Source organism: Hemitrygon akajei, chromosome 12, assembly GCF_048418815.1.
Source record: "Hemitrygon akajei chromosome 12, sHemAka1.3, whole genome shotgun sequence".
Taxonomy (NCBI): Eukaryota; Metazoa; Chordata; class Chondrichthyes; order Myliobatiformes; family Dasyatidae; genus Hemitrygon; species Hemitrygon akajei.
In genome coordinates this window covers 77828915-77855820 of record NC_133135.1, presented here as the reverse complement: position 1 = coordinate 77855820, position 26906 = coordinate 77828915, and the positions used below count along the sequence as shown (strand labels likewise).

General features: G+C 39.4%; 1 protein-coding gene across 2 annotated transcripts in view; it reads right to left on the bottom strand.

The window, feature by feature from the left end:
- uck2a (uridine-cytidine kinase 2a) overlaps window positions 1-22462 on the bottom strand; it is a 42366-nt gene extending 19904 nt beyond the window's left edge. For both annotated transcript variants that reach the window (XR_012101083.1, XM_073063553.1), the window contains exons 1-4: window positions 22142-22462; window positions 5035-5194; window positions 4850-4946; window positions 1568-1710 (exon numbers count right to left, since the gene is read on the bottom strand). Coding sequence is in view for 1 of the 2 variants with exons in the window: in XM_073063553.1 (XP_072919654.1) it covers window positions 1568-1710; window positions 4850-4946; window positions 5035-5194; window positions 22142-22222 (481 nt within the window). In the remaining variant the exon portion in view is untranslated. The remainder of the gene's footprint in view (window positions 1-1567; window positions 1711-4849; window positions 4947-5034; window positions 5195-22141) is intronic.
- Window positions 22463-26906: the final 4444 nt, after the last annotated feature.

The following is a 26906-nucleotide window of genomic DNA, read 5'->3' as shown; positions in this document are numbered from 1 at the left end:
GGTTCAAGCAACATGGTGCTCTCTCTTCCAGAGTCCTGCTCACAAATGGTCGTCATAGATCTGTCTACTGATATTATCACTGATTTTTCAGAAACCAAATATAGTCGGCCCTCCTTATCCACAGGGGACTGGTTCCGAGACTCCCCCCCCCCCGCCCCCGTGGATACCAAAAAACACGGGTGCTCAAGTCCCTTATTTAATCTGTCACAGTGCGGTGGTCTTTGGAACCTAGCGGAACCCCGGACTTTATTTAACATGTTCAATGCAGTGGACATTAGGACCCGGCAGTGAAGCTCTGAATCCGCGGTGTTTCTGTTCACGAAAATAATCACGATCATGATTGAAAATAAGGTGGAAGTAATAAAGCGATCGGAAAGAGGTGAAACACCAATCGGAAAGAGGTGAAACACCATCGGTCATTGGAAAAGCGTTAGGCTACAGTCGGTCAATGACCGGAACAATTTTAAAGGATAAAGTGAGAAAGGCCCTGCCCCGATGAAAGCTACAATTATTACTAAGCAACGCAGTGGTTTAATTATTGAAATACATATATTTCTTAAGTGTTCTATATGCATAGAAAGGTAAAATATATACTATACACTAAGAAAAACGTTTGACTAACTGACGCTAAATACAGGTGTCCCCCATTTTTCGAATGTTCACTTTACGACAACTCGCTGTTATGAAAGACCTACATTAGTACCTGTATTCGCTTTTACGAAAAAAAGACGCCCGCTTTATACATGTGTTTACCCCAAGAAAGACTACAATGACCGCGAAACCTTGTGCAGGCAGTTGTTTGTGCATGCGTGTACATGCGTACGTGCCGATTTTTTTCCTCCAAATCGACTTTGGCTCGCTGTCTTCCCGATTTTGATAAGTGAAACTACACCGTACATACAATATTTCTACTTTATATAGGGTGTATATTTATCATACCATTCCTGCTTTTACTATATGTTAGTGTTATTTGGCATGATTTGGTAGGTTATTTTTTGGGTCTGTGAACGCTCAAAAATTTTTCCCATACAAATTAATGGTAGTTGCTTCTTTGCTTTACGACATTTTGGTTTGCAAACGGTTTCATAGGAACGCTCTACCTTCGGATTGTGGGGGAAACCTGTAATACCATATGTACCTGTACTGACTTCAAATCCGACTTAAAGACGGACTTAGGAATGGAACTCATTCATAACCCGGGGACTGCCTGTACTTTTAAGTTATTTCTAGATTACTTATAATACCAAATACAATGTAAATGCTATGTAAATAGTTGTTATACTGTATTGTTTAGGGAATAATGACAAGAAAAAATAGTCTGTATATGCTCAAACAATGAGTACTGGAGAGAGAACTTCTGGGTTTTCCTGATCCACCGTTGGTTGAATCCGTGCATGCGGAACCTGCAGATAAGGAGGGCCGACTGTACATCTTATTTGAGATCAAGTCATCAATTGTGGTCCTCTGAAAAGGGATGAACTTTGATCCTTTTTTGTTTTGGGAAATCAAATTTATACAGACATCATAAAAACAAACCACATCACAATAGTTTCTACCTGCCCTGTACCTCTGCGTGACAGTCTGGTGTCCGCATCAGTGTCCACAAACAGCTTCATCTGAAACATGTCCCGGATATCCTGCATGTAAAAGGCCAAGATGCCTTCAAATAGCACCACATCTGCTGGGTAGACAGTCACTGTTTCAGATTTTCTGGAAAGCAAACAGAAATAAATAATCGGAACATGGAAACTGGAAAGTGCTAACAAGTAATTCCATCATTACCACTGAACTCTCAGACACTAAATGCAGATTCCATTGATTGAAAAAAGATGCATTTTAAATCTCTCCTTTATCTTGCCTCTCTTTGCATTCATATTTGTACAAACTTCTTTCTTGGTTGTAGTTCAGAACACGAAGTGCATTAAGTTTCAACTGCTTTGGCCTCCTACTTTATTGTGTCCAGAAAAGCGCGTCTCTTTGCTACTCCAAATACAATATTTCTTCCAACAGAGATGGCAGCATTACCCAAACCCAAAACATGGTTTGAGTGTAGTTACAACAAGCCTAGCAACCTGATGATGAATTTTCTATAGCTATTAATGATACAACTCAGTTTTGCACACAGATTAATGACATTACAAATTGAACAGGTTAAGACTAAAGTTGAACACATTGCCATGTTAGAAACAGAGATGGAAAAGCAACTTCAATTTCCTTAAGCACAGGAAGTAAAAAGACACAATTCAACATAAACTTACTTTAAAAATCCCCAACACTATCTATGACAACACTTGACAAATTCTGAACAGAAAATTTTGGTCACAGTGACCCAAATTGGTGATGACCTGAAAATTCCATTCCAGCCACTTAAAAATAAAAAGCAGAGTGCGGCAAAATCTAATCCAGAGGAAGAAGAACAATCCATCCCGAAGGCAGAGAAAAATTACCAAAACCCAAATCCAAAATCTAAACCCAGATGGAAGAAGATGCCGTGCAAGAAGAGACAAAGCTGAGGGGGGAGTTAGGGGGAATTGGATATAGTAAAAAAGGTGGATTTGTAGAAGCTTGATGAACAAGCTTGCTTCTAAGCTCAGAAATAAATGAAAAAAAATTCTTCCTCTGTCCAAGAAGCTAGACATCACATATAATCACTTGATCTTTATTCTGGCTATTTCAGCATAGGTTTTCAATTAGATATGGTGTTACACCGCACAGAAGCAGGTCTTTAGTCCAACATGTCTTAAGCCACCCTTGCAGCTCTCTAAACTAATCCTATGTACGGCCATTGATCTGTGCCAAGTCTGCACATTTTTCACTTTGCCCAGTTCATTTACAGTCACTCTGTGGCTGATTACCATTGCACAATCCTTGTTTAGTTGCCCCTTTGCTTCGTCCATCCTTGCAGTAGGTTCACCCTATACAGTCCACCGGGTCACCATCCTCTTAGGTCCGCTTGAGCGCCACCTACCTTCTGCCTTCTGTGTCAACTTGAGCTCCAGCCTGCCATCTTCCTTTCAGGCCACCCTAAGCCACACTCTAACTTCCCCTTTTCAAATCCACTTGAGCTCCATCCTGCCTCCTCCCTTTCACGTCTGCTTCAGTTTGTCCACTGTCAGTTTGTCATTTCCGCTAAGAAGCATCCTCCTACTTGGTGTGCTGGCTCATCAGCCTGAACTTATTGAAACTGAGATTAAACTTAACAAGTGTCCTAACTGGTCATTTCAATTGGGCAAGGCTAACCCCAAATCAAACTGTCATTTGGCCTTCATAGAAGACTGCAGATAAATCACACATGGAAGCTTGGGGAAAACATTAATGTTAACTCGTGCCCAGCACTCCAGACCATGACTATTCAAAGGGAGCCAAAATGAACAAACAGGAATGCATACTGTACCTTCAACTATTTGGTAAAAGAAAATGTGTACTATTTTTAACATCCTTGTGACATTTAACACACAAGACTGTACAATCATTTCCATTTCTTCTCAAACTCTCTTGGCCTAGACACCCTAAATTTTTACACAACATCTGATTATTTTGATTTGCATTTTTATAGCATTTTCAGTGCAGCAAATGTCCCAGTGGGCTTTAAATGAACTTCCAGACAAATTCAACAATGAGTCATGAAGAGACAGAAGAGTTGACCAAAATCTTGCTCGAAGAAAGTGGTATGGGGAGCATCTTCAAAGTGGGGTGGCAAGCTTCAGCAAAGGAGTCGGAGCCATGACCATGACATGATTAGCAATGGTAGAGCACAGATGGAGAAAGAGAATGGATAAACCCATTCTGAAATTTTATAACTTAGGTTATTAGACTGGGAACCAATATAAATTAGGGGATATATAGGTCATGAGTAAAAGGGACACAGTGCCAACTGAGTTAGAGACCACAGAGGTTTAGTTTGAGCTTAGGCCTGCAAGAATACAGGAATAGTAAGTACAGAGGTCACAAAGATATGGGTTTTAGCTTTTCTGAAGTAAATGATGGCATGAAAGATACAAGATAGACTGAATGGAGTTATAGAATGAATGGGGTTAGATATACGAAAACATACACACTTTTGATGATCAAAAGGACTGGAAGCTCAATTCAAAATAAACAAGTTGTGAACAATCTTCTTCATGTTAACCAGGTCTTAGTTGTTGGCAAAGGAAGAGAGCTTACCAGGGCACAGAACAATTTGGGATTACCACAGACTGTCTAGTCACCAACCAGGAAGTTTTGCTAAGAATACCAGAACACTACAATGTCATGAAAAAGCAAATACGCGGAAAAACAAACTCAAGGAGGAAACAATTACACCCTTCCAGCCATGCTGTGGAACCACATTTTTGCAGCATTTTGCAGTCAAAAGATCAACTCAGTCAAAAATCCTTGATTTTCAGTGCACTGCTGAAGAAATGCTGCAGCAAGGTGCATTTTCAAATACGGCATTAAATCAGCACAGCATAATTTTCACAAAACTATTCAAAAAGGATGGCAGTTGACCTAGTATCTTGACCAACATTCATCCCTCAGAACAGGTGAGCTAATCATTATTGTTTGAGATATTCTAGTTTGACACTTCCTACACAACTGTGGCTACATTTCAAAAAAAATTTTTTTTTTTTTAAACTACAAAGCCAAAGCTGTAATTCTTAAAAAAATGTTGCACTTTCACACAGATCATTAAATTTAGCACACATCAGGCATCAATTTCTGGATCTTGCTGCTCTGCAAGTATGAACTATTTATTGCATTGTCCACCCATGACATGTTTATCAATTCCAAAGTCCAGCTGACGTGTGTGCATTTTTCATTGATGGAAAAAGTAAAAAAAATATTTCTATAAAAAGCAATTTACATTTACCTGGAGTGGGAAACAAAGTCATATACAGGAATCTCAACTATTTTTCCTTCAATAATATCTCTCAGGGTATTGAATATCAATTCGTTATCAAAGGCATCTGCAAGCAAAAAAAAATAACTGCAGTTCCAGTAGATTAGAAATCAAAACTATGCTTTCAATTGAAAACTTATTTATGATTTACATACCTGGGTGATCAAAGTTAAACTGACCCTTCATTGCTTTTCCTTTCTGTTCAGGCGTCAGGACTCTATAAAAGCTGTCTTGGCTCACGATAACCACCTGGCGTTTGTGATGGTCGATCTCATTTTGACCAAGTAACTGGACTATTTTCGTACAAACTGAAGACTACCTCAGAGAGAGAAAAAATGTGATACATAAGCTGTGATTACTATATTGGGGCCTTCCCTAACCCTTCCCTAAAATCCTTGGTATTGAGCTGCATTCAGATCAGAGTTAAATTTGGAATTAAACCAATGGTGTTTATTTATCTGATGTAGTTTTTAAAATAAAAATTTGTTACAATATTCAAGTAAATTATACTGAAATTATGCAAAATTTAAAAGCTTTTTACATGGAGTTTTGACTTATCAGGTTTGTGAATATTTGGAAATATTTTTCAAAGAGTCGCTTGCTTCAAAAAGCTATTATTTCAGAAATTTTCAGAATGGAGATTTTCTGTTGCATTTCCTGGAACAAATTCACATAATAGAAAAATTACCAAGCACTGTGGTGAACTAATCTTAGTATTTTCCACTTTAGTACAAGTAAAAGCTATCAATCATACACAGCAAAAACCACTAGAACTAATTTTTCTTTCATTTTCTGGACTCATTTTGCATCTGAGGCAGAGTGGAGTCATTATCAACAATAGACTTAACAATACAAGGCCAATCACTGCTGAAACACAGTTATGTCTATTAAAAGTTAAGCAATTTTGTCTTTTTATTTTTGAAAGAATTGCGACGGAACAATTTGCAGTCACTGTGATTTCAATACAGTGAATGCGTAGTATTTTCCCATCAGTCATTGACAGGCACTTGTCACCCTTCCATCAGAATTTGATTTATTACATGTCATGTAATTTGCTGTCATGCCACAGTGCAAAGTCATTCAGTACTGGAGTGCCTACGACTTTTGCACTGTACTGTATTTGTCAACATGAAGTGCTGCAGGGGGGCGTGGAACCGGCAGCAGAGGAGTGCTAGGGGTGGGGTGTGGTGTGGGTGCAGACAAGGTCACCAGGCAAGGTCATTTGAACAATTGGTTTATTGATCATTACAGAATGTTCTTTCGTGCTTCTCGCTCCCTCCCTCCCTTTTCCCAACCATGATTCCCCTCTCCCAGTCTCCTTCCCACTCTCAATCCACAACAGAGATCTAATCAGAATCAGATTTATCATCACTCTGATATGTCATGAATTTTTTTGTGGCAGCTGTAGAGTGCAATACATAAAATTACTACAGGACCGTGTAAAAGTCCAGGCACTCTAGGTATGAATATTTGTGTCCATAGATCATAAAGAGAATATAAACTTGCCCATTTATTCAAAATTTAAGGATGATTTAATTTATGTTTATTACTGTTTTTAAGAGACAGTAATTAGTATGGGAGAAGGTGGGGAATGACTGATTAGACCATTAAGACCTAACACCACAAGATATAGGAATAGTATTAGGCCATTTGGTCCATAGAGTCTGCTCCACCATTTCATCATGACTGATCCATTTCCTTCTCAGTCCCAATCTCCTGCCTACTCTCCGTAACCATTCATGCCCTGACTAATCAAGAGTCTATCAACCTCTGTCTTAAATATACCCAATGACTTGGCATCCACAGCCACCTGTGGCAACAAATTCCACAGATTCACCACTCTCTGGCTGAAGAAATTCCTCCTCATCTCTGTTCTAAATGGTATCGCTCTACTCTGAGGCCGTGACCTCTGGTCTTAGGCTCCCCCACTATAGGAAACGTCCTCTACACATCCATGCTATCGAGGACTTGCACCATTTGATGAGTTTCAATGAGATCACCCCCCCCCCCCCCCACAATCTTCTAAATTCCAGAGCGTACAGGCCCAGAGCCATCAAATGTTCTGCATAAATCAACTCTTTCAATCTTGGAATTATTTTTGTGAACCTCATCTGAACCCTCTCCAATGCCAACACAACCTTTCTTAGATAAAGTGCCCAAAACTGCTCACAATAGTCCAAGTGAAGCTGCACATTAAGCCTCAACATTACATCCTTGTTTTTATATTCTGGGTCCTCTTAAAATGAATGCTATCACTGCATTTCCCTCCTTACCACAGATTCAACTTGCAGAGTAACCTTTACAGAATCCTGCATGAGGCCTCCCAAGTACCTTTGCATTTCAGATTTTTAAATTTTCTCCACATTTACAAAATAGTCTACGCTTTTATTTTTTCCACCGAAGTGTATGACCATATATTTCCCAAGTCTGTATTCCATTTACCTCTTCTTTGCCTATTCCCCAATCTGTCCAAGCCCTTCTGCAGCCTCTCTGCTTCCTCAACACTAGCTGTCCCTCCACCTATCTTTGTATCATCCGCAAACTTGGCCACAAAGCCAACAATTCTGTTATCCAAATTATTGACATACAAGGTAAAACAAATCAGTCCCAACACAGACCCGTGGAACACCCCTAGTTACCAGAGCTAACCAGTAAAGGCTCCCTTTATTCCCACTCTTTGCCCCCTACCAATCAGCCAATGCTCTATCCATGCCAGCATCCTACCTATAAATGCATGGCTCTTAACTTGTTGTGCAGCCTTGTCAAAGGTCTTCAAAAACCCAAGTACAGAACATTCACCAATTCTCCTCTGACTTTCTTGCTTGTTATTTCTTGAAAGCATTCCAACAGATTTGTCAGGTGAGATTTTCCCACGAGGAAACAATGCTGACTATGGCCTATTTTATCATGTGCTTCCAAGTACCCCGAAACCTCATCCTAACAGTTGACTCCAATATATTTCCAACCACTGAGGTCAGGCTAACTGGCCTACACTTTCCTTTCTTCCTTCTTGAAGATAGCAATTTTCCATTCCTCAGGAATGAAGCCAGAATCAAAGATCATTACTAATGCCTCCACAATCTCTTCAGCTACCTCTTTCAGAACCCTGTAGTGTAGACCATGTGGTCCAGGTGATTTATCTACCCTCAGACTTTTCCGTTTCCCAAGCACCTTCTCCCTAGTAATGGCAACTTCACTCACTTCTGCCTCCTGACACTCTTGAACTTCTGGCATGTCTTCCACAGTGAAGACTGATGCAAAAGTACTTATTCAGTTCATCCACCATTTCCTTGTCCCCCATTACTACCTCTCCAACATCATATTCCAGTATCTACTCTCGACCCTCTTTTATACTTTATATCACAAGAAACTTTTGCTATCTCCTTTAATATTATTGGCTAGCTTACATTCGTATTCTATCTTTGCCCTCATTATGACTTGTTATTTCTGCTGGTTTTTAAAGCTTCCCAATCCTCTAACTTCCCATTAATTTTTGCTCTATTACAGTATCTGCCCACTCCTTGGCTTTTATGCTGGCTTTGACTTCTCTTGGCAGCTATGGTTGCATCATCCTGCATCTTTTGAGTTGTTCCCATAAACTCCAGCGATTGCTGTTCTGTCGTCATCTCTGCTAGTGTCTCCTACCTATCAACACTGGCCAGCTCTTCTCTCATGCCTCTGTAATTGACTTTACTCCATAGTAATACTTATATATCTGACTTTAGCTTCTCCTTTTCAAATTGCGGGGTGAATTCTATCATATTATGATCACTGCTCCCCAAAGGTTTCTTTATCTTAAGCTCTCTAATCAATTCCAGTTCATTGCACAACACCCAGTCCAGAAGACCTGATCCCTTAGTGGGTTCAACCACAAAGTGTTCTTAAAAAGCCACCTTGTAGGCATTCTACAAATTTACAAATTCCCCTTCTTGGGATCGAGCACCAACCTGGCTCTCCCAATATACCTACATATTGAAACCAACCTCTCCCTCCATGACTATTATAACATTTTTGGGCTTTTTGACATGTATTTTCTAACACCCATTGTAATTCAAAGCCCACATCTTTGCTACTTTTCAAAGGCCTGCATACAACTCTCATTAGGGTTTTTCTGATCACATGTCACCTCTCTCCAAAGATTTGATTTCATTTTTTCTCCTTCTCTATGACTTTCCGCATGCAGCTACACCATTTTAATAAATCTCAACACAAGTTGCCTTTTGCATGAAAACTCCAATTTTTCCATTTAATAACAATATATAAGGCTGTTCCATACAAAAAAAATTCATGAAATTGGCTGTTTGAAACAGGGATTAAATAAAAAAAAGGAACAAAAATGGGATCTGTGTAGCTCATGATGAGATCATGCTCAATTTAGTGCTGCAATCAGCATTTTCTCTTCAGAGGGGCATCAGATCTGAAAGCAAAACGGACTGTGGCCAAGAGTGCACAGAATGGCTGCTATAGAGCACAGGGCACAGCAGAAATGAGGAAAAGGGCTTCACAACTCACAAAGCATAATACTTGAGTCCTGGTGCACAAGATAGTGATCAGGAGGGATACCCAGTGCAAATGGAATAGGGATGGGCTGAAGAGTGGGCAATAAGGTGTTGGTGCAGGGCAGCATTTTGGCAGGCACACCATTAGAAGTGGCTGGCAAGATGTGACTGGGATAATACCAACCAGGAAATAGAATTCCTCATTTATAGAGGTCATTCGTCACAAGTCATTCAGTGATCTTACAAGTTAAGGCCAATGTGAATATTAATGTTCCACCCTTGCCTACATTATTCTCTGTCCTTACCACACATAACACTCCCAACTCCCACAGAGAGGTCAAGCTGCCAAAGTAGCAATAACGAACAATGTTTTTCACCACCTCCATTTGGACAGTAAAAGTGGGTCAGACAGCTCTTGTAATTGTAGTCTGCACCAGACAGAGATGACCAACTAGTAATGAAAGTCAAGAGGGGTCTCCAGGCCATAAACCAGCTCAACATTTAGAAACGATCGGCAGGATAACGCCCAGCACTATCAATTTAAAGTGACATAAGGGTCTGCAGATGCAAGAATCTGGAGCAAGAGAAAGCAAACTGCTGGAGGAACTCAGCAGATCAGGCAACATTTGTGAAGGCTAAGATATCGTCAAGGTTTTATGTCAAGATCCTGCAACGGAATTGTTTGCAGAGGGGCAGTGGACAGTATAAAGATATTAAATTTATGGCAATCACTTCAATCAACTGTATGCATCACCGTTCCCAACTCCCTCTGCAACCTCATAGGCAGCATACTTTCATTGGCAGCTCCCTCATCCCACCATCCAATTTCCATCACCCAAGGAAAGCTCTGCTCTTTCCATTAATCCTTGGCATAGTCAAGAGGCCAGCAACAGATACTCATGGGTCAAAGTTGTATGTGCACACCGAAGAAAACGGGAACATCTTCCACTGAAACAATGATAGAAATGATAGAAACAATTCTATCTAATGAAGGAATATTCAGTCCCACATACAAGGGTGATAAATGGAAAAACACAAGGCATTAAAACACAGACTCAAAAACTTATGGTTCTGATTTTTGTTTTGTTTTGCAACAAAATTCTGAACATAACAAGACTAATCCTATGTGACAAATAACATTCTTCCTTTTTCAAAGATGAGTCATACTGGAGTGGAACCTGCTGGCATTGCAGCAGTCCAGCCCAATCCCGATGAGACCACAAGGTATATGGCTCAATATGCTCCTTCAGCCCTTCAAGTTGGCTCCATCATGGCTTATTTATTATCCCCCTTAACTCCATTCTCCCGCCTTCTCCCGGTAACCTATCACATCTTCACTAATCAAGAACCTATCAATCTCCGCTTTAATGACTTGGCCTCCATAGCCATCTGTGGCAATGAACTCCACAGATTCAACACCCTCTGGCTAAAGAATTTCTTCCTCATTTGTGTTCTAAATAGATGCCCCTCTATTCTGAAATTGTACTCACTGGTCCTGGACTCCTCCACTATAGGAAAATCATCTCCACATCCACCCCCTATAAGCCTTTCAATACAGTATTCAATAGGTTTCAATGAGGCACCCCCCCCCCCCCCCCGTCCAAATGCTGTAAACTCCAACAAGTGCAGGACAAGAGGCATCAAATGCACCTCATAATTAAACTCTTTTGTGCCTGGAATAATTATTGTGAATCACCTCTGGACCCTCCCCCATTCCAGGACAGCTTTTCTCAGATAAGGGGTCCAAAACTGTACACCACACTCAAAATGCAGTCTGACCAATGCTTTATATAGCCTCAGCGTAATATCCTTGCTTTTATATTCTGGTCCTTTCAAAATTAATGCTAAAATTGCATTTGCCTTCCTTACAACTGACTCAACTTACAAGTAAATCTTTAGGGAATCCTGCACAAGGACTTTCAAGTCCCTTTGCACCTCTGATTTCAAAATATTTTCCCCATTTACAATACAATCTACGCCTTTATTCATTCTATCAAAATGCACGACCATACACTTGCCTGCACTGTATTCCATCTGCCACTGTTTTGCCGATTCTTCCTATTTAAGTCTTCTGCTTCCTCAGCATGACCTGCCCCTCTACCTGTCTGTGCATTGTCTGCAAACTGGCCACAAAGTTATCAATCCCATCAGTAAAATCATTTACATATAATATGAAAATAAGTGGTCCCAACACCAACCCCTGAGGAACACCACTAGCCAACCAGAAAGGTCCCCTTTATTTCCACTGTGACTCGAGAGTCGATCTTATTTTATTTAGCGATACAGTGCTGAATAGGCCCTTCCGTCCCTTCAGGCTGAGCCACCCCAGCAACCCCAATTTAACCATAACCGAATCACAGATTGACCAATTAACCTTAACAATCGACTCCAACATCTTCTCAACCACTGAAGTCAGGCTAAGTGGTGTATCTTCTGCCTCCCTTCCTTCTTAATTTGTGGAGTGACATTTGCAATTTTCCACACCTCCAGAACCATTTCAGAATCTGGTGTTTCTTGAAAGATCATTACTAATGCTTCCACCGTCTCTTCAGCCAGCTTTTTCAGAATCCTGGGGTGTAGTCCATCTGGTCCGGATGATTTATCTACCTTCATACCTTTCAGCTCCCTGAGCACCTTCTCCTTAATATTAACGCCGACACTCACTTCTGGCCCCTGACACTCTCACATTTCTGGCATTCTGCTACTGACAAGTGAAGGCTGATGCAAAATACTTATCAAGTTATTCTGTTGTTTCTTTGTCCCCGTCCCCCCCATTACTACCTCTCCAGTCGTCTGATAGCTACTCCCACCTCTCTTTTACTCTTTAGATCTGGAAAAACAACTCTTGGTATCCTCTTTAATATTATTGGCAAGCTTACCTTCATATTTCATCTGTTCTCTCCTTACGGCTTTTTAGTTGCCTCCTGTTGATCTTTAAAAACTTCCCAATTCTCTAATTTACTACTATTTTATCTGCCCCCTTTTTCTTTTATGCTTCTTTGAATTCCCCTGTCAGCTACAAATGTGTCATTCTCCCTTTAGAATACATCTTCTTGGTTGGGATGTATTTATACTGCATCTGCTGACTTACTCCCAGAAACTCCAGCCTCTGCTCTTCTGCGCCATCCCCGCTAGTGTCCCCTTCCAATCAAGTTTGCCCACCTCCCCTCTCGTGCCTCTGTAATTCCCTTTACTCCACTGTAATACTGACACATCTGACTTTACCTTTTCCCTCTCAAACTGCAGGGTTAATTCTTTCATATTATTATCACTGGTTCCCAAGGGTTCTTTTACTTTAAACTCCCTAATCACAACAACCAATCCAGAACTGATTTTCCACTAGTGGGCTCAACCACAAGCTGCTCTAAAAAAAGCCATCTGTAGGCATTCTACAAATTCCCTCTCTCAGAATCTTTTTGTACAGGTTACACCTTTCCCAGAAGGGACCTAATTGACTCAGAAGTCTGAAATTCCATCCCCTGCATCAATCCCTCAGCACCACATTCACCTGCCAAATCATCATATTCTTACCCTCACTGGCATGTGGCACAGGTAGCAATCCAGAGATTACTACCCTGCTTTCCAGCTTTCTACCCAAATCTCTATATTCTATAATCAGGACCCTGTGCTACTAATGGCTTGCTGTAGTACATCATTAGGGCAACTGTTGAATCAGCATTTCACCACTACATGATGGATAAAGCACTCCATTGTCTTTTAACAGCTTGGACTGTGAAAGATGCTTGAGTAGTCCGTAGGGTGGTTTATGACTCGCAGTCAGCAAATATTCCCTTGAACTAATGATAAAAGTAAAGCACAGCAACGTCTTCCTAGTTTACTGGAATTAACACCAGTCACACAGTGGAGCTCAACGATGTCAATTAGGGACAAAGCTTATTGCAGGACTACTAATGATAACTGGGTACCTGATGCTTGGAACACTATAAACAGGACTCAGATACTGACACTACTTCGTCCAGAAAAAGTTTGCAAGTGCCTTCCATTCCAACTTAAAGTTACTTCTGCAAACAACTGCTAATTAAACCAAATTTTGAGGTCATTTTGTTCCAACAATTTCAAATGAGTCTGCTACTGTAGCTTTCACCTCTGAGGCACTTGTTCCACCTTTGGCTTACACTGTCATCAAGCTGTTGTAGTTGCTGAAAATATATTCAAATATAAGCAGAAACTATGTGCTGGCTTCTTGCACTTAACCTATTGTAATAGTCTTCCATATCTTGACTGCAGAATTTTTCTATTCAAAATGAGGAAATTGGATTTCACAATTAATCTGTGAGAATTTATAACAGCAGGAAAAACTGAACAAACAGAAGGTCTACAGTATTCACCACAGAAAGATACTCTAGCAGAAAAGCTGAGGCAAATAACCTGGCTTCTGACCTGAAAATTCTGTCTAATGTATAGATGCAAAGATATGGGGTTGTGATTTGAAGGCATTGTTACAGACATGCTGCTTGAATAGACTGCAAATGGGAAGATGATGGCAAATTAAGAAATTAAATTGGGTACTGGGCAGTCAATTGTCGAAAGGTTCAGGAATAGTCAAGACTAATTGGCTAATTCTTGTTAGCTACATGGGAGTCTAATGTCTAAGGATACAAATTGTATCAGAAGGACAGGCAGGAAGGTGGGGGAGGGGGAAGGGGTGGTGTTGCTCCGTTGGTAAAAAATTGAAATCAAATCATTAGAAAGAGGTGACATAGGATCAGAAGGTATTGAATCATTGTGGATAGAGCTACAGAACTGCAACGGTAAAAAGACGCTGGTGGGAGTTGTATACCGACCCCCAAACAGTAGTAATGATGTTGCCTACAAATTACAACGGGAGATAGAAAATGCAGTTAATGTTACAACGGGGGAATTCAATATGCAGAAATTGGGAAAATCAGGTTGGTGCTGGATTCCAGGAGGGGGAATTTCTAGAGTGCCTATGAGATAGCTTCTGAGAGCATCTTGTGGATGAGCCCACTAGGGGATCAGCTATTCTGGATTGGGTGTTGTGCAATGAACCTGAATTATAGAGCTTAAGGTAAAAGAACCCTTATGGGCAAGTGATCATAAAATGATCGAATCACCCTGAATTTTGAGAAGGAGAAACTGAAATCAGATCTATCAGTATTCCAGTAGAGTAAAAGGAAATTGCAGATATGAGAGGAGTTGACCAGAATTGATTGGAAAAGAACACTGGCAGGAATGATGGCAGAGCAGTAATGGCTGGAATTTCTAGAAGCAATTCGGAAGACACATGATATAAACATCCCAAAGAGGAAGAAGTATTCTAAAGGAAAATGACAAAACGGTGGTTAACAAAAGAAATCAAAGCAAATAGAAAAGTGAAAGAGAGGGCATATAATTGAGCAAAAATTAGTGGGAAGTTAGAAGATTTGGAAGCCTTTAAGAACCATCAGAAGGCAACTAAAAAGTCATTAAGGTAAAGAAAGTAAGCTAGCCAATAATATTAAAGACACCAAAAGTTTTTTTCAGATACATAAAGTGCAAAATAGAGGTGAGAGTGGATATTGGACCACTGGAAAATGATGCTGGAGAGCTAATAACAGGGGACAAAAAAAAAAACGGCAGACGAACTTAATAAGTATTTTGCATCAGTCTTCACTGATGAAGACACTAGCAGTATGATCGAAGTTCCAGGTACAGGGATTATGAAGTGTGTGAAGTTACCATAACTGGATTGTAGTAGCACGAGTAGTGAATTTCCAAGAATCAATTGATTCTGGCATAGCTCCAGAGGACTGGAAAATTGCAAATGCCACTCCACTCTTCAAGAAGGGAGAGAGGCAGAAGAAATGAAATTATGGGCTAATTAGCCTGACTTCATCTGTTGGGAAGATGTTGGAGTCCATTGTCAAGTATGAGGTTTTGGGTTACTTGGAGGCACATGATAAAATAGGCCATAGTCAGCATGGCTTCCTCAAGGGAAAATCTTGCCTGACAAATCTGTTGGAATTCTTTAAAGAAATAACAAGCAGGATAGACAATGGAGAATCAGCTGATGTTGTGCCCTTAGATTTTTAGAAGGCCTTTGACATGATGCCACACATGAGGCTGCTTAACAAGCTACATGCCAATGGTATTTCAGGAAAGATTCTAGCATAGATAATGCAGTGGCTGATTGGCACCAGGCAAAGTAGGAATAAAGGGAGCCTTTTCTGGTTGGCTGCTGGAGACTAGTGGTGTTCCACAGGGGCCTGTGTTGGGACCAATTGTTTTTAAGTTATATGTCAATGATTTGGGTGATGGAATCTATAGCTTTAGTGCAAAGTTTGCAGACGATATGAAGACGTGAAGGGTCAGGTAGTTTTGAGAAGTAGAGAGGCTACAGAAGGACTTAAGACAAATTAGGAGAATGGGCAAGAAATGGCAGATGGAATACAGTGTCGGCAAGTGTATAATCATGTAATTTGGTAGATGTAAGGGTTGGCACTTTTCTAAATGGAAAATAGAAAATTCAAAGAACTGAGACGTGAAAGGACTTGGAAGTCCTTGTGCAGGATTCCCTAAAGGTTGATTTGCAGGTCGAGTCTGGTGAGCAAGGCAAATACAATGTCAGCATTCATTTCAAGATGACTAGAATTTAAAAGCAAGGATGTAACGTTGAGAATTTATAAAGCACTGGTGAGGCTTCACTTGGAGTATTGTAAGCAGTTTTAGGCCCCTTATCTTAGAAACGATGTGCTGAAACTAGAGAGGGTTTAAAAGGAGGTTCACAAAAATGATTCCAGGATTGAATGGCTTGTCATATGAAGAGCGTTCGCTGGCTCTGGGCCTGTATTCATTGGAATTCAGAAGAATGAGGGGTGACCTCATTGAAACCTATCGAATGGTGAAAGGCCTTGAGAGACCAGAAGCTTTCAGCGTTGGGAGAGTTTAAGAGCAGAGGTCACAGCCTCAGAAAAGAGGGGATGAGGAGGAACTTCTTTAGTCAGAGTGGTGAATCTGTGGAATTATTTCCCCACAAACAACCATAGAGGCCATGTCTTTATGTATATTTAAGGCAGAAGTTGATAGATTCTTGATTAGTCAGGGCATGAAGGGGGATTGGAGCCGAGAGGAAAAATGGATCAGCCATGACGAAATGGTGGAGCAGACTCAATGGACCAAAAGGCCTAATTCTGCTCCTATATCTTATGAATCTCAATCTAGTCAAAGAAGGACCACTTCCTCTTCAGCACATATTTCACTATTAGGCACACGTGCCCCTGCCATTTATCTGCTACAGCTCTGCACAGAACAGATCTATGCACGGAAGACAATAATTTTTTTTTTAAAAAGAGCCAGGAACAGAACATGATGCACATTAATAATTACTGAATATTAAATGTTTACAGGAAAGTGCCAGATATTTCAAACAACTGCTTGAAGAATACAATGAAAACATTCTTAAATGCCATTGCATGTATTCACATCATTTCTCCCCAAGTGCATGATTGTCCGAAAATACCTCCCAATACACAGTATGTTAAAAACCCTACTGCATGACCCAAAATTATTTTAGGACTTAAATTGCCACAATTTAAAGCTAGAAGTCTTCAGTTGGTTGTGAAGGGATTTAAAGATATGCAATATAATCAGCAGGATTTAGTGCATTTAATTTTTTCCAGCATCTGGGAATCTTATAAATATTGATAGTATTGCCCTGTTCTAATTTCAAATGGACAAGGTCAAATAGTTAAAAACAAAAAAAGTCAATGCAGAAAAAAAAATCCAAGGTTAAGATGCAAAATATTTAAAAATACAGAGTTACTGGTAAACTGGTAGAATGCATAACTCCCAAAAGTATGTCAGCTGATCTTATAAATACTTCTTTTAAAAAACTTCTTTGTGCCATGGACAAAGAATTAAAAAGAAACCTTAATGTTTGCACAAGGCACACATTTTCGAATTAGCCAAACCCCTAAACTGTGTCAGATGTGTTAAAACACTGACATTTATCCAACAAAATGTAGAAAACTGCTCAGCTTGTCCTGTTCATAAAAAGGCAAGGCAAATCTAACCTATCGTAGCTAATTACTATCCATTACACTCTCAGTCATCACCAAAATGGTGGAAGGTGCATTAAAGAGCATCAATTAGCATTTACCAAAGAAAGCCCAGGTTGGGATTTGCCAAAAACACTCAGCTTCAGACTTCATGACAGCCTTGGTCTAAACGAGAATCAGAACTGAAAACCAGAAATGAGGGCGTTTGACACAAAGGGAACAGCTGACTGAATTCCAATATTAAGGAACCTCAAAAGCCGAAAGCAATAGGCAAAGAGAAAACACTCTAATGGCTGGAGCCATCCCATGCACAAAGGAAGATGGTTATTATTGTTGGAGGCAAATAATCCAAGCTTAAGGACATCACTACAGGTGTTCCTCAGGGCAGTCTCGTAGGTCCAACAATATTTAATTGTTTCATCAACGACCTTTCTTCTGGTCATAAGGTCAAAAGTGGGGACCTATACTGATGGCGTACTATTTTCCACTCCACTTGCAACTTCCTGAAAAATGAAGCAATTCGTGCCCACATATGTCTAGATATGGACACTATTCAGGCATGAGCTGACCTTCACAGAGCAGAGTACAGAGTCTAACCATCCACCCGATATTCAATGGTACTAATCATTACCCAAGTCACCATTGACCATAAACTCTCCCACACTAACATTGTGCCTACAAGAACAGGTCAAAGGCTGGGCATTCTCTGATAAGCGACTCAATATCCACATAGTGTGGCAGGAATGGTATATTTCAAGTTAGGATCACATTTCTCCTAATCTATGATCTATAGTGAAATTAAGGAATCCAAGATCTGCCAATTTGAAGGCTAATGACACAAGCTTCATTCACTGAACAGCTAAAGCTTGGAATTCTTTAAGAACACAGATGGAGAACAAATAAAAGGGATAATGACAAAGCATCATACAAACTGAACATGCCAGAAATACAGATAGAAGGCAGATACCAAAGGCAAGGTAAGAGGCAGATAATACAGGGAGGAAAAAATCTTTCATGCCTATGACATGAGATAATAAAACATACCACATTGTGGCAGAATAGATTATTCTGCTAAGTATCCAGTTTAGGTCTGGCTAGATCATTGATTTAGACAAGTCGTTGACAATATCAGATGTTAAAAGGTCATTCCTTTAGCTCAACAGTTCTGGGTTGGATCCTAATAATTTGCTAAAAAACTAGGTTTGTAAATGTTAATTGATTGAACATTCTGCAACACTGCTTTATACTACCCTCACCTTTCATATTATGTAGTGCTATTGTTTTAATTTTGATCAAAAGTCTGTTTGCAATTAAAGAAACATCTATTAAGGTTAAAAAGGATTTAAAAAAAATAAAAGTTAGTGGTCAATTATCACATCCTGAAACACTTCAAATACTCATAAACAGCAGTACTGTCATTGATTAGGGTCATAACTCTTCTCGGATTAAGTTTACAGACACAAAATCTAGTTCAGAGAAGAACTGTAAAGATCAGGCTGCATCTGCAGAGAGTAGAAGATAATGAAATTTGAAAAAAAAGACATGGATACTTTGCTAAGGGTAGGGACTACATTAGAAACATTACCTGGATGTTTCCCCTGACTACTTCAACTGAACCAGCATTTGTAACTTTAATCACTAAATTAGAAATAGTGCTTTGACACATGAAAGCCCAATGAGATGAATGAGTGTGAGTAACATAAACAACATTACTGAAAAAAAAGGGACACAATGAAAGCTGGCAGGACACCTTCAATGAGCGGTGCCTCAAAAAGGCAACGTCCATCATTAAGGGTCCCCATCACCCAGGTCATACGTCATACTGCTACCATCAGGTCGGAGGTACAGAAGCCTGAAGGAACACACTTAACAATTCAGGAACAGCTCCTTCCCCTCTGCCATGAACACTACCTCACTGATTTTTAATTACCTTTTTGCGCTACTTACTGATTTTAACTTTACTGTAATTCACGTTTTTTTTCTATCATATATTGCATTGTACTGCTGCCGCAAAGACAGTGAATTTCGTGACATATGCCGGCGATATTAAAGCTGATTCAATGAGTGTATCTTTCTAGACAAGATATTTTTGTAACTTGACCTCCAGTGAGTCAAACTGTCAACTGCCAGACAGAACAGTCAGCAGATCAGTGAAGTACAGGATGCTGAACTGACCAATCTACCTATTGCAGCCAATACATACTGGCTATACAGCCAAGACAATTATATTGCAGCATTCAGCATAATGCAGTATAGCATTAAGCAAGACACAACTGTGTCTGAGTGGCAGGGATGGGCTGCAAAATTATTTTACACTAATCCTACTTTCAGCTTCAAGTAACAAGTATAAACACTAACTTACACTCCACAGAACTGTCACAGCTATTACAGAACAGTAAATAGGATCCAGTGACCACATATTATTAGAATTGTAGAAATTCTATAAAACCAATTTAAAGGGAGTTAGAAATTGCTAAAACTACACATTCAGAAAGGGAAACAAAAATATGTTAATAAGTATGTTGCATATTTCTGTATCTTTTAAACATCCTAACTGCCTATCACTACTAAGGTCAAAAACAAGCCAATGACAATACCATAATCTGCAAGTTCTCCTCCAACATCTATCCCATCGTCGCTGGATCTAAATTCTGGAACAATTCATCTAACAGCACTGTAGGACCACTTTTACCACACTTCTTGCAACAGTCCTTGTAAGGTGGTGGTGAACTAGTCACTGGCAATTAAGTATAGATAACTAATACCTAATTAGTTAGAATGCAACATAATTTAGGGCTATAGATAAAGTGAATGCAAGCTGGCCGTTTCCATTGAGATTGGGTGAAACTAGAACTAGAGGTCATAGGTTAAGGGTGAAATATTTAAAGAGAGCATGAGGGAAACTTTTTCACTCCGAGTGGTGCTGAGTTGCCAGCGGAAGTGGTGGAAGGGGGTTCGATGCATCATTTCAGGAAGTTTGAATAAGTACATGGATGAAAAGGGTATGGAGGGCTATGGTCCAGGGGCTGGTCGATGGAACTATGCAGAATAAGTTTGGCACGCACTATATAGACTGAAGGACCTATTTTTCTGCTGTAGTGCTCTGACTATTACCAACATCATTCACATTCCAAGAGCAAGTTCAGTTCATACCAGCTATGAATTTAATCTTTTAATCGGTTTGAAAAGTCATTTTTAAGCATATTCCATACTATTAAGTAACAAGGTCAAAAGCATCAGCAGGAATGCGCTTTTCTTGTACATAGATATCTTGACAATTTCCTCAAACACGTTATAATCCATGCAGAGATTATATAAGTTACTGCTTAATGTTGGCGAATGTGATGCAAAATTTTAGCAATAATTTATTTATCAAGCAATAAACTAAAGCCTAATTTTAAATCCGTAATTTCAAGAGCCCTTTTTGCCTCTGGCGCAAGCAAACACTATTTCGCTTTGGGCAAAATTAGTTTCTGCGCCTCTCAATGAATATCATGAATATATTATCATATAAATGAATATAGGGAATAAATATTTCAGTCGCTAATCAATGGCTTAGTTTAACTTATTCCAATATTTTAAGAATGCAACACAATGCGTTTTCCTTTGGGTACACCTTTGCTTTAGATAGGGCAGGGAGTCCCAAAATTGTCTACGGCACCAAAAAAGGTTGAGAACCCCAGTTTTAAAGGGAGTACAAGTAACAATGAAACGGTCCAAACTGTGCTTAGCTAGTTTTACGCGTCAAGTTATTCGGTCTAGCTGGACTCCTCGGTATTTCTCTTAAATCGGGCACTACTTTTACGATAAAATTAACTACTCGAAGTATTTCTAGTCGTAGAAACATCCTGGTTTAGAAAGAAGCTGGTGCTTCTTTTCAGCCGCTCGGAAATTAAGTTTGTGACTAACCTTGAAGAAATTCTAAAACACACCCAATGGGAATTTAACACATGGCGGGAAGACCGGACACAACGTGTAAGCGTGGAGAACAAGGAAACAAATGTAATGCTTCTGGGATAAAACAAGAAGCGCCGGAAACATTCGACAATAATTCAAACAACTGTAGCATTTTCCATTTTGATTTTAGATGTCCAAAATCTATATTTTTCTTTTCGCTTTTTGATTTGTTCTGGGTTCAGATTTGAAGCAACAAAGTTCAAATGTGATTTCCTGTCTCTCTCAATCCCCTCCTCCTCAGCACCCCCTCGCACGTTTATAACTCAGCAGTATATAAGCACGAAAGGCATTTATCCGCAACAGAATGCACCCAATACTCCGCTTCCATCCCGACAATTCCTCCCGTGAAATCACAGCGTGATATGCCACATTTTAAAAACGCGTTGGTCTCGAAATTCCCATAAAGACAAAGGATGCGGATGCAGTAACTGCAGAGGGTTGGACCAGCTTCCCCCTATGCTTCAGACTTCGGTTTTCCTAAGCCCCCGCCACGGGTGGCTAAAACATAGATTTATAATACACGTAACCATTGATAGAAATCACTGTAATTCCTGCTGCATCAAACAATACAACTCATCGGCGAGTCACCGTAACCAGGCGAGAGAATCTGCACCCATTCCCTCTCTGCTCGGTTTACTCTATAATGCCGCTGTAAATTATACAAGTAGAGAACCTAGCAGCGAGGGCAAACAGCTGGAAGCTTGGAGTAACCACCCAGTGCCGCCGCCGCCGCTTTAACCCGCGCACCAATCACTGCTGAAACGCGTCAATCGGAAACATAAGCATACTTTCCCGCTGGCGGTGCCCCCTCCAACCCCAATTAGAAAGGGTTTGCGAGTCTGGACCGTCTGATCGCTGTCTCCTGCCATGATGCACACCAGTTCTTGAGGATTCCCCTTCCCCCCACCACCTTTTCGAATCCGGTTTAGTCTGGCCCCAATGAAAAAGGGCTATCTTGACTGGAATTTCTCAAGCATTTCTGAAGAATACCCGAATCTATAACACTATACTTTGCTACAAATGCCCCGATATATTTCCTAAGATGAGCCAAGCCACTGATTCAGACAATCGCCATTCTCATGAACACTGCCTAGGCTGTCTAACTTTATATTGAAAGAGGGGGGCGGAGCAATGAGAAAACAGCCATTCATAGCTCATATTATTCGGAAGAACCAATCAATGACACCTAAAGTAGCGAGTCATATACAAAAAACCTCTGTCATGTTTAAAAATATATTTGTAAAAATATTTATTTCATAACTTTAGAAAAATCTCAAAGTGGCCATAAAGTTAACTATTTATTGTAAATGTTACTGACCATAGTTTAGCTCGAAATCGCTTCATTCCATAATTAGGTTCCAATAAAATGCTATAAAATACTTTAAAAGTGAAAACACACACAAAATGCTGGTGGAACACAGCAGGCTAGGCAGCATCTATAGGGAGAAGCGCTGTCGACGTTTCAGGCCGAGACCCTTCGTCAGGCCAGAAAAGTGAATATATTGCTTTCTTCAGTATTCACTGGTGCAATAAGTCCAGTGTCGCATATAAACCATTAAATACAAGTGGATTGTAAAACTAACGTACTTTGGATTCTGGAACAACCTGCTATATGGCCTAATTTTCTGTAACCTATCCAAAATATATCTAGGAAAATATTCACAATTTCATGATGAATGCTAAAAAAAAACCGTATTTATACGTGTTAGATCAAATACTTATCCAAGAATCCTCCCTATCTGGGTCATGTACTCTTTTCGCTGCCAGCATTGGGAAGGAGCTTTGGAAGACTTAAGTCCAACACTCTGGTTCAAGTACCCGATGATTGCTTTCCCTCAATCATCAGGTTGATCCCTCTGCACAATCCTAATCCTACCTCAACATCCGATTGTTTTGCATTAATGTCTTGTATTGGTATTTTTTTTCTCTTCACTGTCTTTTATAATTTATCCATAATTTATATTCTATGTGTTGTCTGAACCTATGTGCTTGTAATACTGCTGCAAGCTTTTCATTGTACCTATACTTCACAGAACTTGTGACAATGGCAATAAACTTGACTTAATTTCACCTCAGTTCAACCAAAACATAATTTTCTACTTTGCACTTTGTACAGTAGTGTGGTTGGTGAAATTACTTTGATAATTTGCAAGCAATTTTATTTTATGCAATAACTGGGCTAAGTGCAGAATTTGATCATCTTTCTGGCTTTCTTAATCTTGTCAGAATTAATATTGATTTTCTTAAATTATCTAGTATGAGCTTGAATATGTCCTTGCCATAGCTTACAAAGCAGGCATGATACGGAACTCAATAAAGAAAAAGTTTAAGAAAAAATATATACCGGTAGTAATTGGATTGAGGATGATTGAAGATGTAAATAGACCCAATAGAAAATCCAATATATTGTCCTTCTGAACCTTATATATACACAGTATAGACAAACTCAAGTTTATTTTCTTAAGAACAAAACAGAACTAGAACAAAAAAAAATCAATTTTATTGCAAAGTGAATAAAATGGTCAAATGTTGCTGTACTCTAGTGATAGTGATTCAGCTTTACCGGTTGGTCCAAGAACCAAATAGTTGGAAAGAAGTAGCTGTTCTTGAACCTGGCATGTAGGTGTTCAGGCTTCTGCACCTGCTGCCTAACAGTAGCTGCAAGGAATGCATGACTCAGATGATGGGGATCTTTGATGTTGCCTTTTTGAGTCATTGCCTCATTTAGATACTGCTGATGGTGAGGAAGACAGTGCCTGTGACATATTGACCAGAGTCTACTCTTCTCTGAAGCTTCTTACATTTGAATTGCTGTATCAGGCCTAATGCAAACAATTAGGATACTTTCAATAGTACATCTAAAGAAGTTTATAGAGTATTCAATGATATGCCAAATATCATTAACCTTCTAAGAAAGTGAAGACATTGTTGTGCCTTCTTTATAAATGCTTGTACAAAAAAAATAAAATTTTAGAATATATATTTTGCAACGTATATCAATGTGACCTATATAATTTGACCGCCCTGAAATTAAGCTCTCTGAAATTTTAAAGTCTGCAGAGAAAGAGGGCATTTTATCTTGTGCTTCTGTTCAAACCTATTAATTGGCGAGCAAATCACCTCTTAGGACAAAATTATGTCCAAATATAAAGTGCTTGCATTGTACCATAGAAAAGAAAGATTGACTTTTGTCATTTATTGCCAGCATTTAGGGCTGTTTTTCATTATGCTTTCTGTCAAAAAACCCATATTGATCTGGTACTTTCAGTGATGATGCAAACTCATTTCTTTGTAAAATAAAGGGAATCGGTCTAATTTGGCCCAACATCTTTGCTCATATGTTAAAAGCTTGAATTTATCAAAATAATACAACCAATCTTGGGCTCCTTATTTTAGACAGGATATACTGACATCAGAGAGGGTTCAGAGAAGATTCACGAGAATGATTTCAGGAATGAAAGGGCTACCTTATGAGGAATGTCTGGCAGCTCTTGGGCTGTATTCCTTGGAGTTCAGGAGAATGAGGGGGGAATCTCCTAGGAACATTCCAAAAATTAAAAGGCCAGAACAGATTAGATATGGCAAAATTATTTCCCATGGTAGGGGAGTCTAGGACAAGAGAGCATAGCTTCAGGATTGAAGGATGTCCATTTAGAACAGAGATGCTGAGAAATTACTTTAGTCAGAGGGTGGTAAATCTGTGGAATTTGTTGCCACGAGAGGCTGTGGAGGCCGAGTCATTGGGTATATTTAAGGCAGAGATAGATAGGTGCTTGATTAGCCAGGGCATCAAAGGGTATAGGGAGAAGGCAGGGGAGTGGGTATGAATTAGATCAGCCCATGATTGAATGACAGAGCAGACGATGGGCTGAATGGCCTACTTCTGCTCCTATATCTTATGGTCTTATCTTCAATTTTTTTTGGCAGTATCATCTGGCAACTGTTAGGTTTGTCCCTGACTCATAAGAGTTCTGCAATTCAGGATGGCTAAGGACATTGCTTCATTAAAACATCAGCAACAGGAAGAGGTCATTCAGATCCTCCAGCCTATCCTGTCGTCAATTACATCATGGCTAATTAAGTATGAAGTTCCATAATCAGCAGTACAATGGCCTCATGCATGGCACCATGACAAAAAAAAGGATTCATACAATGTGCCGCTTTCAGTCTCAAAAGATACTGTTGTGTGTAATCAGAACAAAAATGAATAGCTTATGAGGAGAAAATTGGAAGAAAAATAACCTTAGATTATGTTTATGTTCCATCTCTTCACATTCATACACAAAGCAGGAGGCAGAGATACTGGTTGAGCAGTAGAGGAGAAAAATAATCTTTACAATCAAGCCACTGATTCCATGAACTTGTAACTCCTATCACTTTATTGTGAAGGAAATAATGGAAAAAAATTGAAAGTATTGTTCAAGTAGTTTACTAAACATCTGGATAAGCAACAAATGCTTTTGTGACGCTCATGCTTGTGATAATACCTAATTAAATGTCAAATTACTAACAGATGAAATGTTTATTTTGTGGGTGGTCTCAGTACATGTGAAATGCTGACGGTACACAGAAAGTATATAATGGCAAGGATGCCCACTAAGTACATACATATTGCACTCAGCAAACATTCAACATGGCATCAACTACATTGCAGTATAAGACAGAAAACATAAGTCATATCGTAATAGATTTGTACACTACAATACTGGATCAGTGGGTAAAAATTCCTCTGGTGACTCCAAACAAAACATCATGTGCAACTGCCTATTAAATGGAAATATCCTATTTCTCCCTAAATGTGCACGAGAATGATTAGTGCATGAATGTCAAAATTCTAAAGTGGTGTACAAAGGGCTCTGTTTAGAAGCTGTGGTGAACAGATGGGAGGATAATTTTGTCATTATGCTGTTCTTGGCATGGCAATGCATAAAACAGGGAAACATACCGGTAACTACCCTAGTTAAAAGAACATGATCTTCAATGAACAAAATGAAGTCACAGCTTATATGACAAAGCCTTGAGCTTAGGGGGATTTGAAAGCAAAAGTTCACCTGAGAATTTTGAGGCAAATCTAGCGAGTTAAGTACTGTACCGTGAATTATTGTTTAGTGTTAAATGAAACACTATTATATAAACTTAATTAATGAAATCATTCTCAACTAGTAAATACAATTAAATTTATGCAATCTTTATTATGTAGGTGATATATATTCTCAGAAAAAGTTTTCTATACATCATAATTTAAGATATGCTTATTACAGGAACATATTAACACATAAATAACAGCCAAAATACATTGATAAATTGATTTTAATCTAACTAGAAATAAATTCTGATAAACAACTGACCATTGCCCTTGTTCAAGTATGGACACGTACCTTACAGTCTGAAGATTTTCATCACCACTCGTTTTTTTAAACATAGTGTTCTGTACCTAAATTTCTGAGAAACACGCACCTAATTATTTTTTCCGCCCTCTGTGGGACAAAAGTTTGATCAGAGTGCCATTACACATGTTGCTCAATTCCCTCATACTATCTAGGCGTTCAAGAC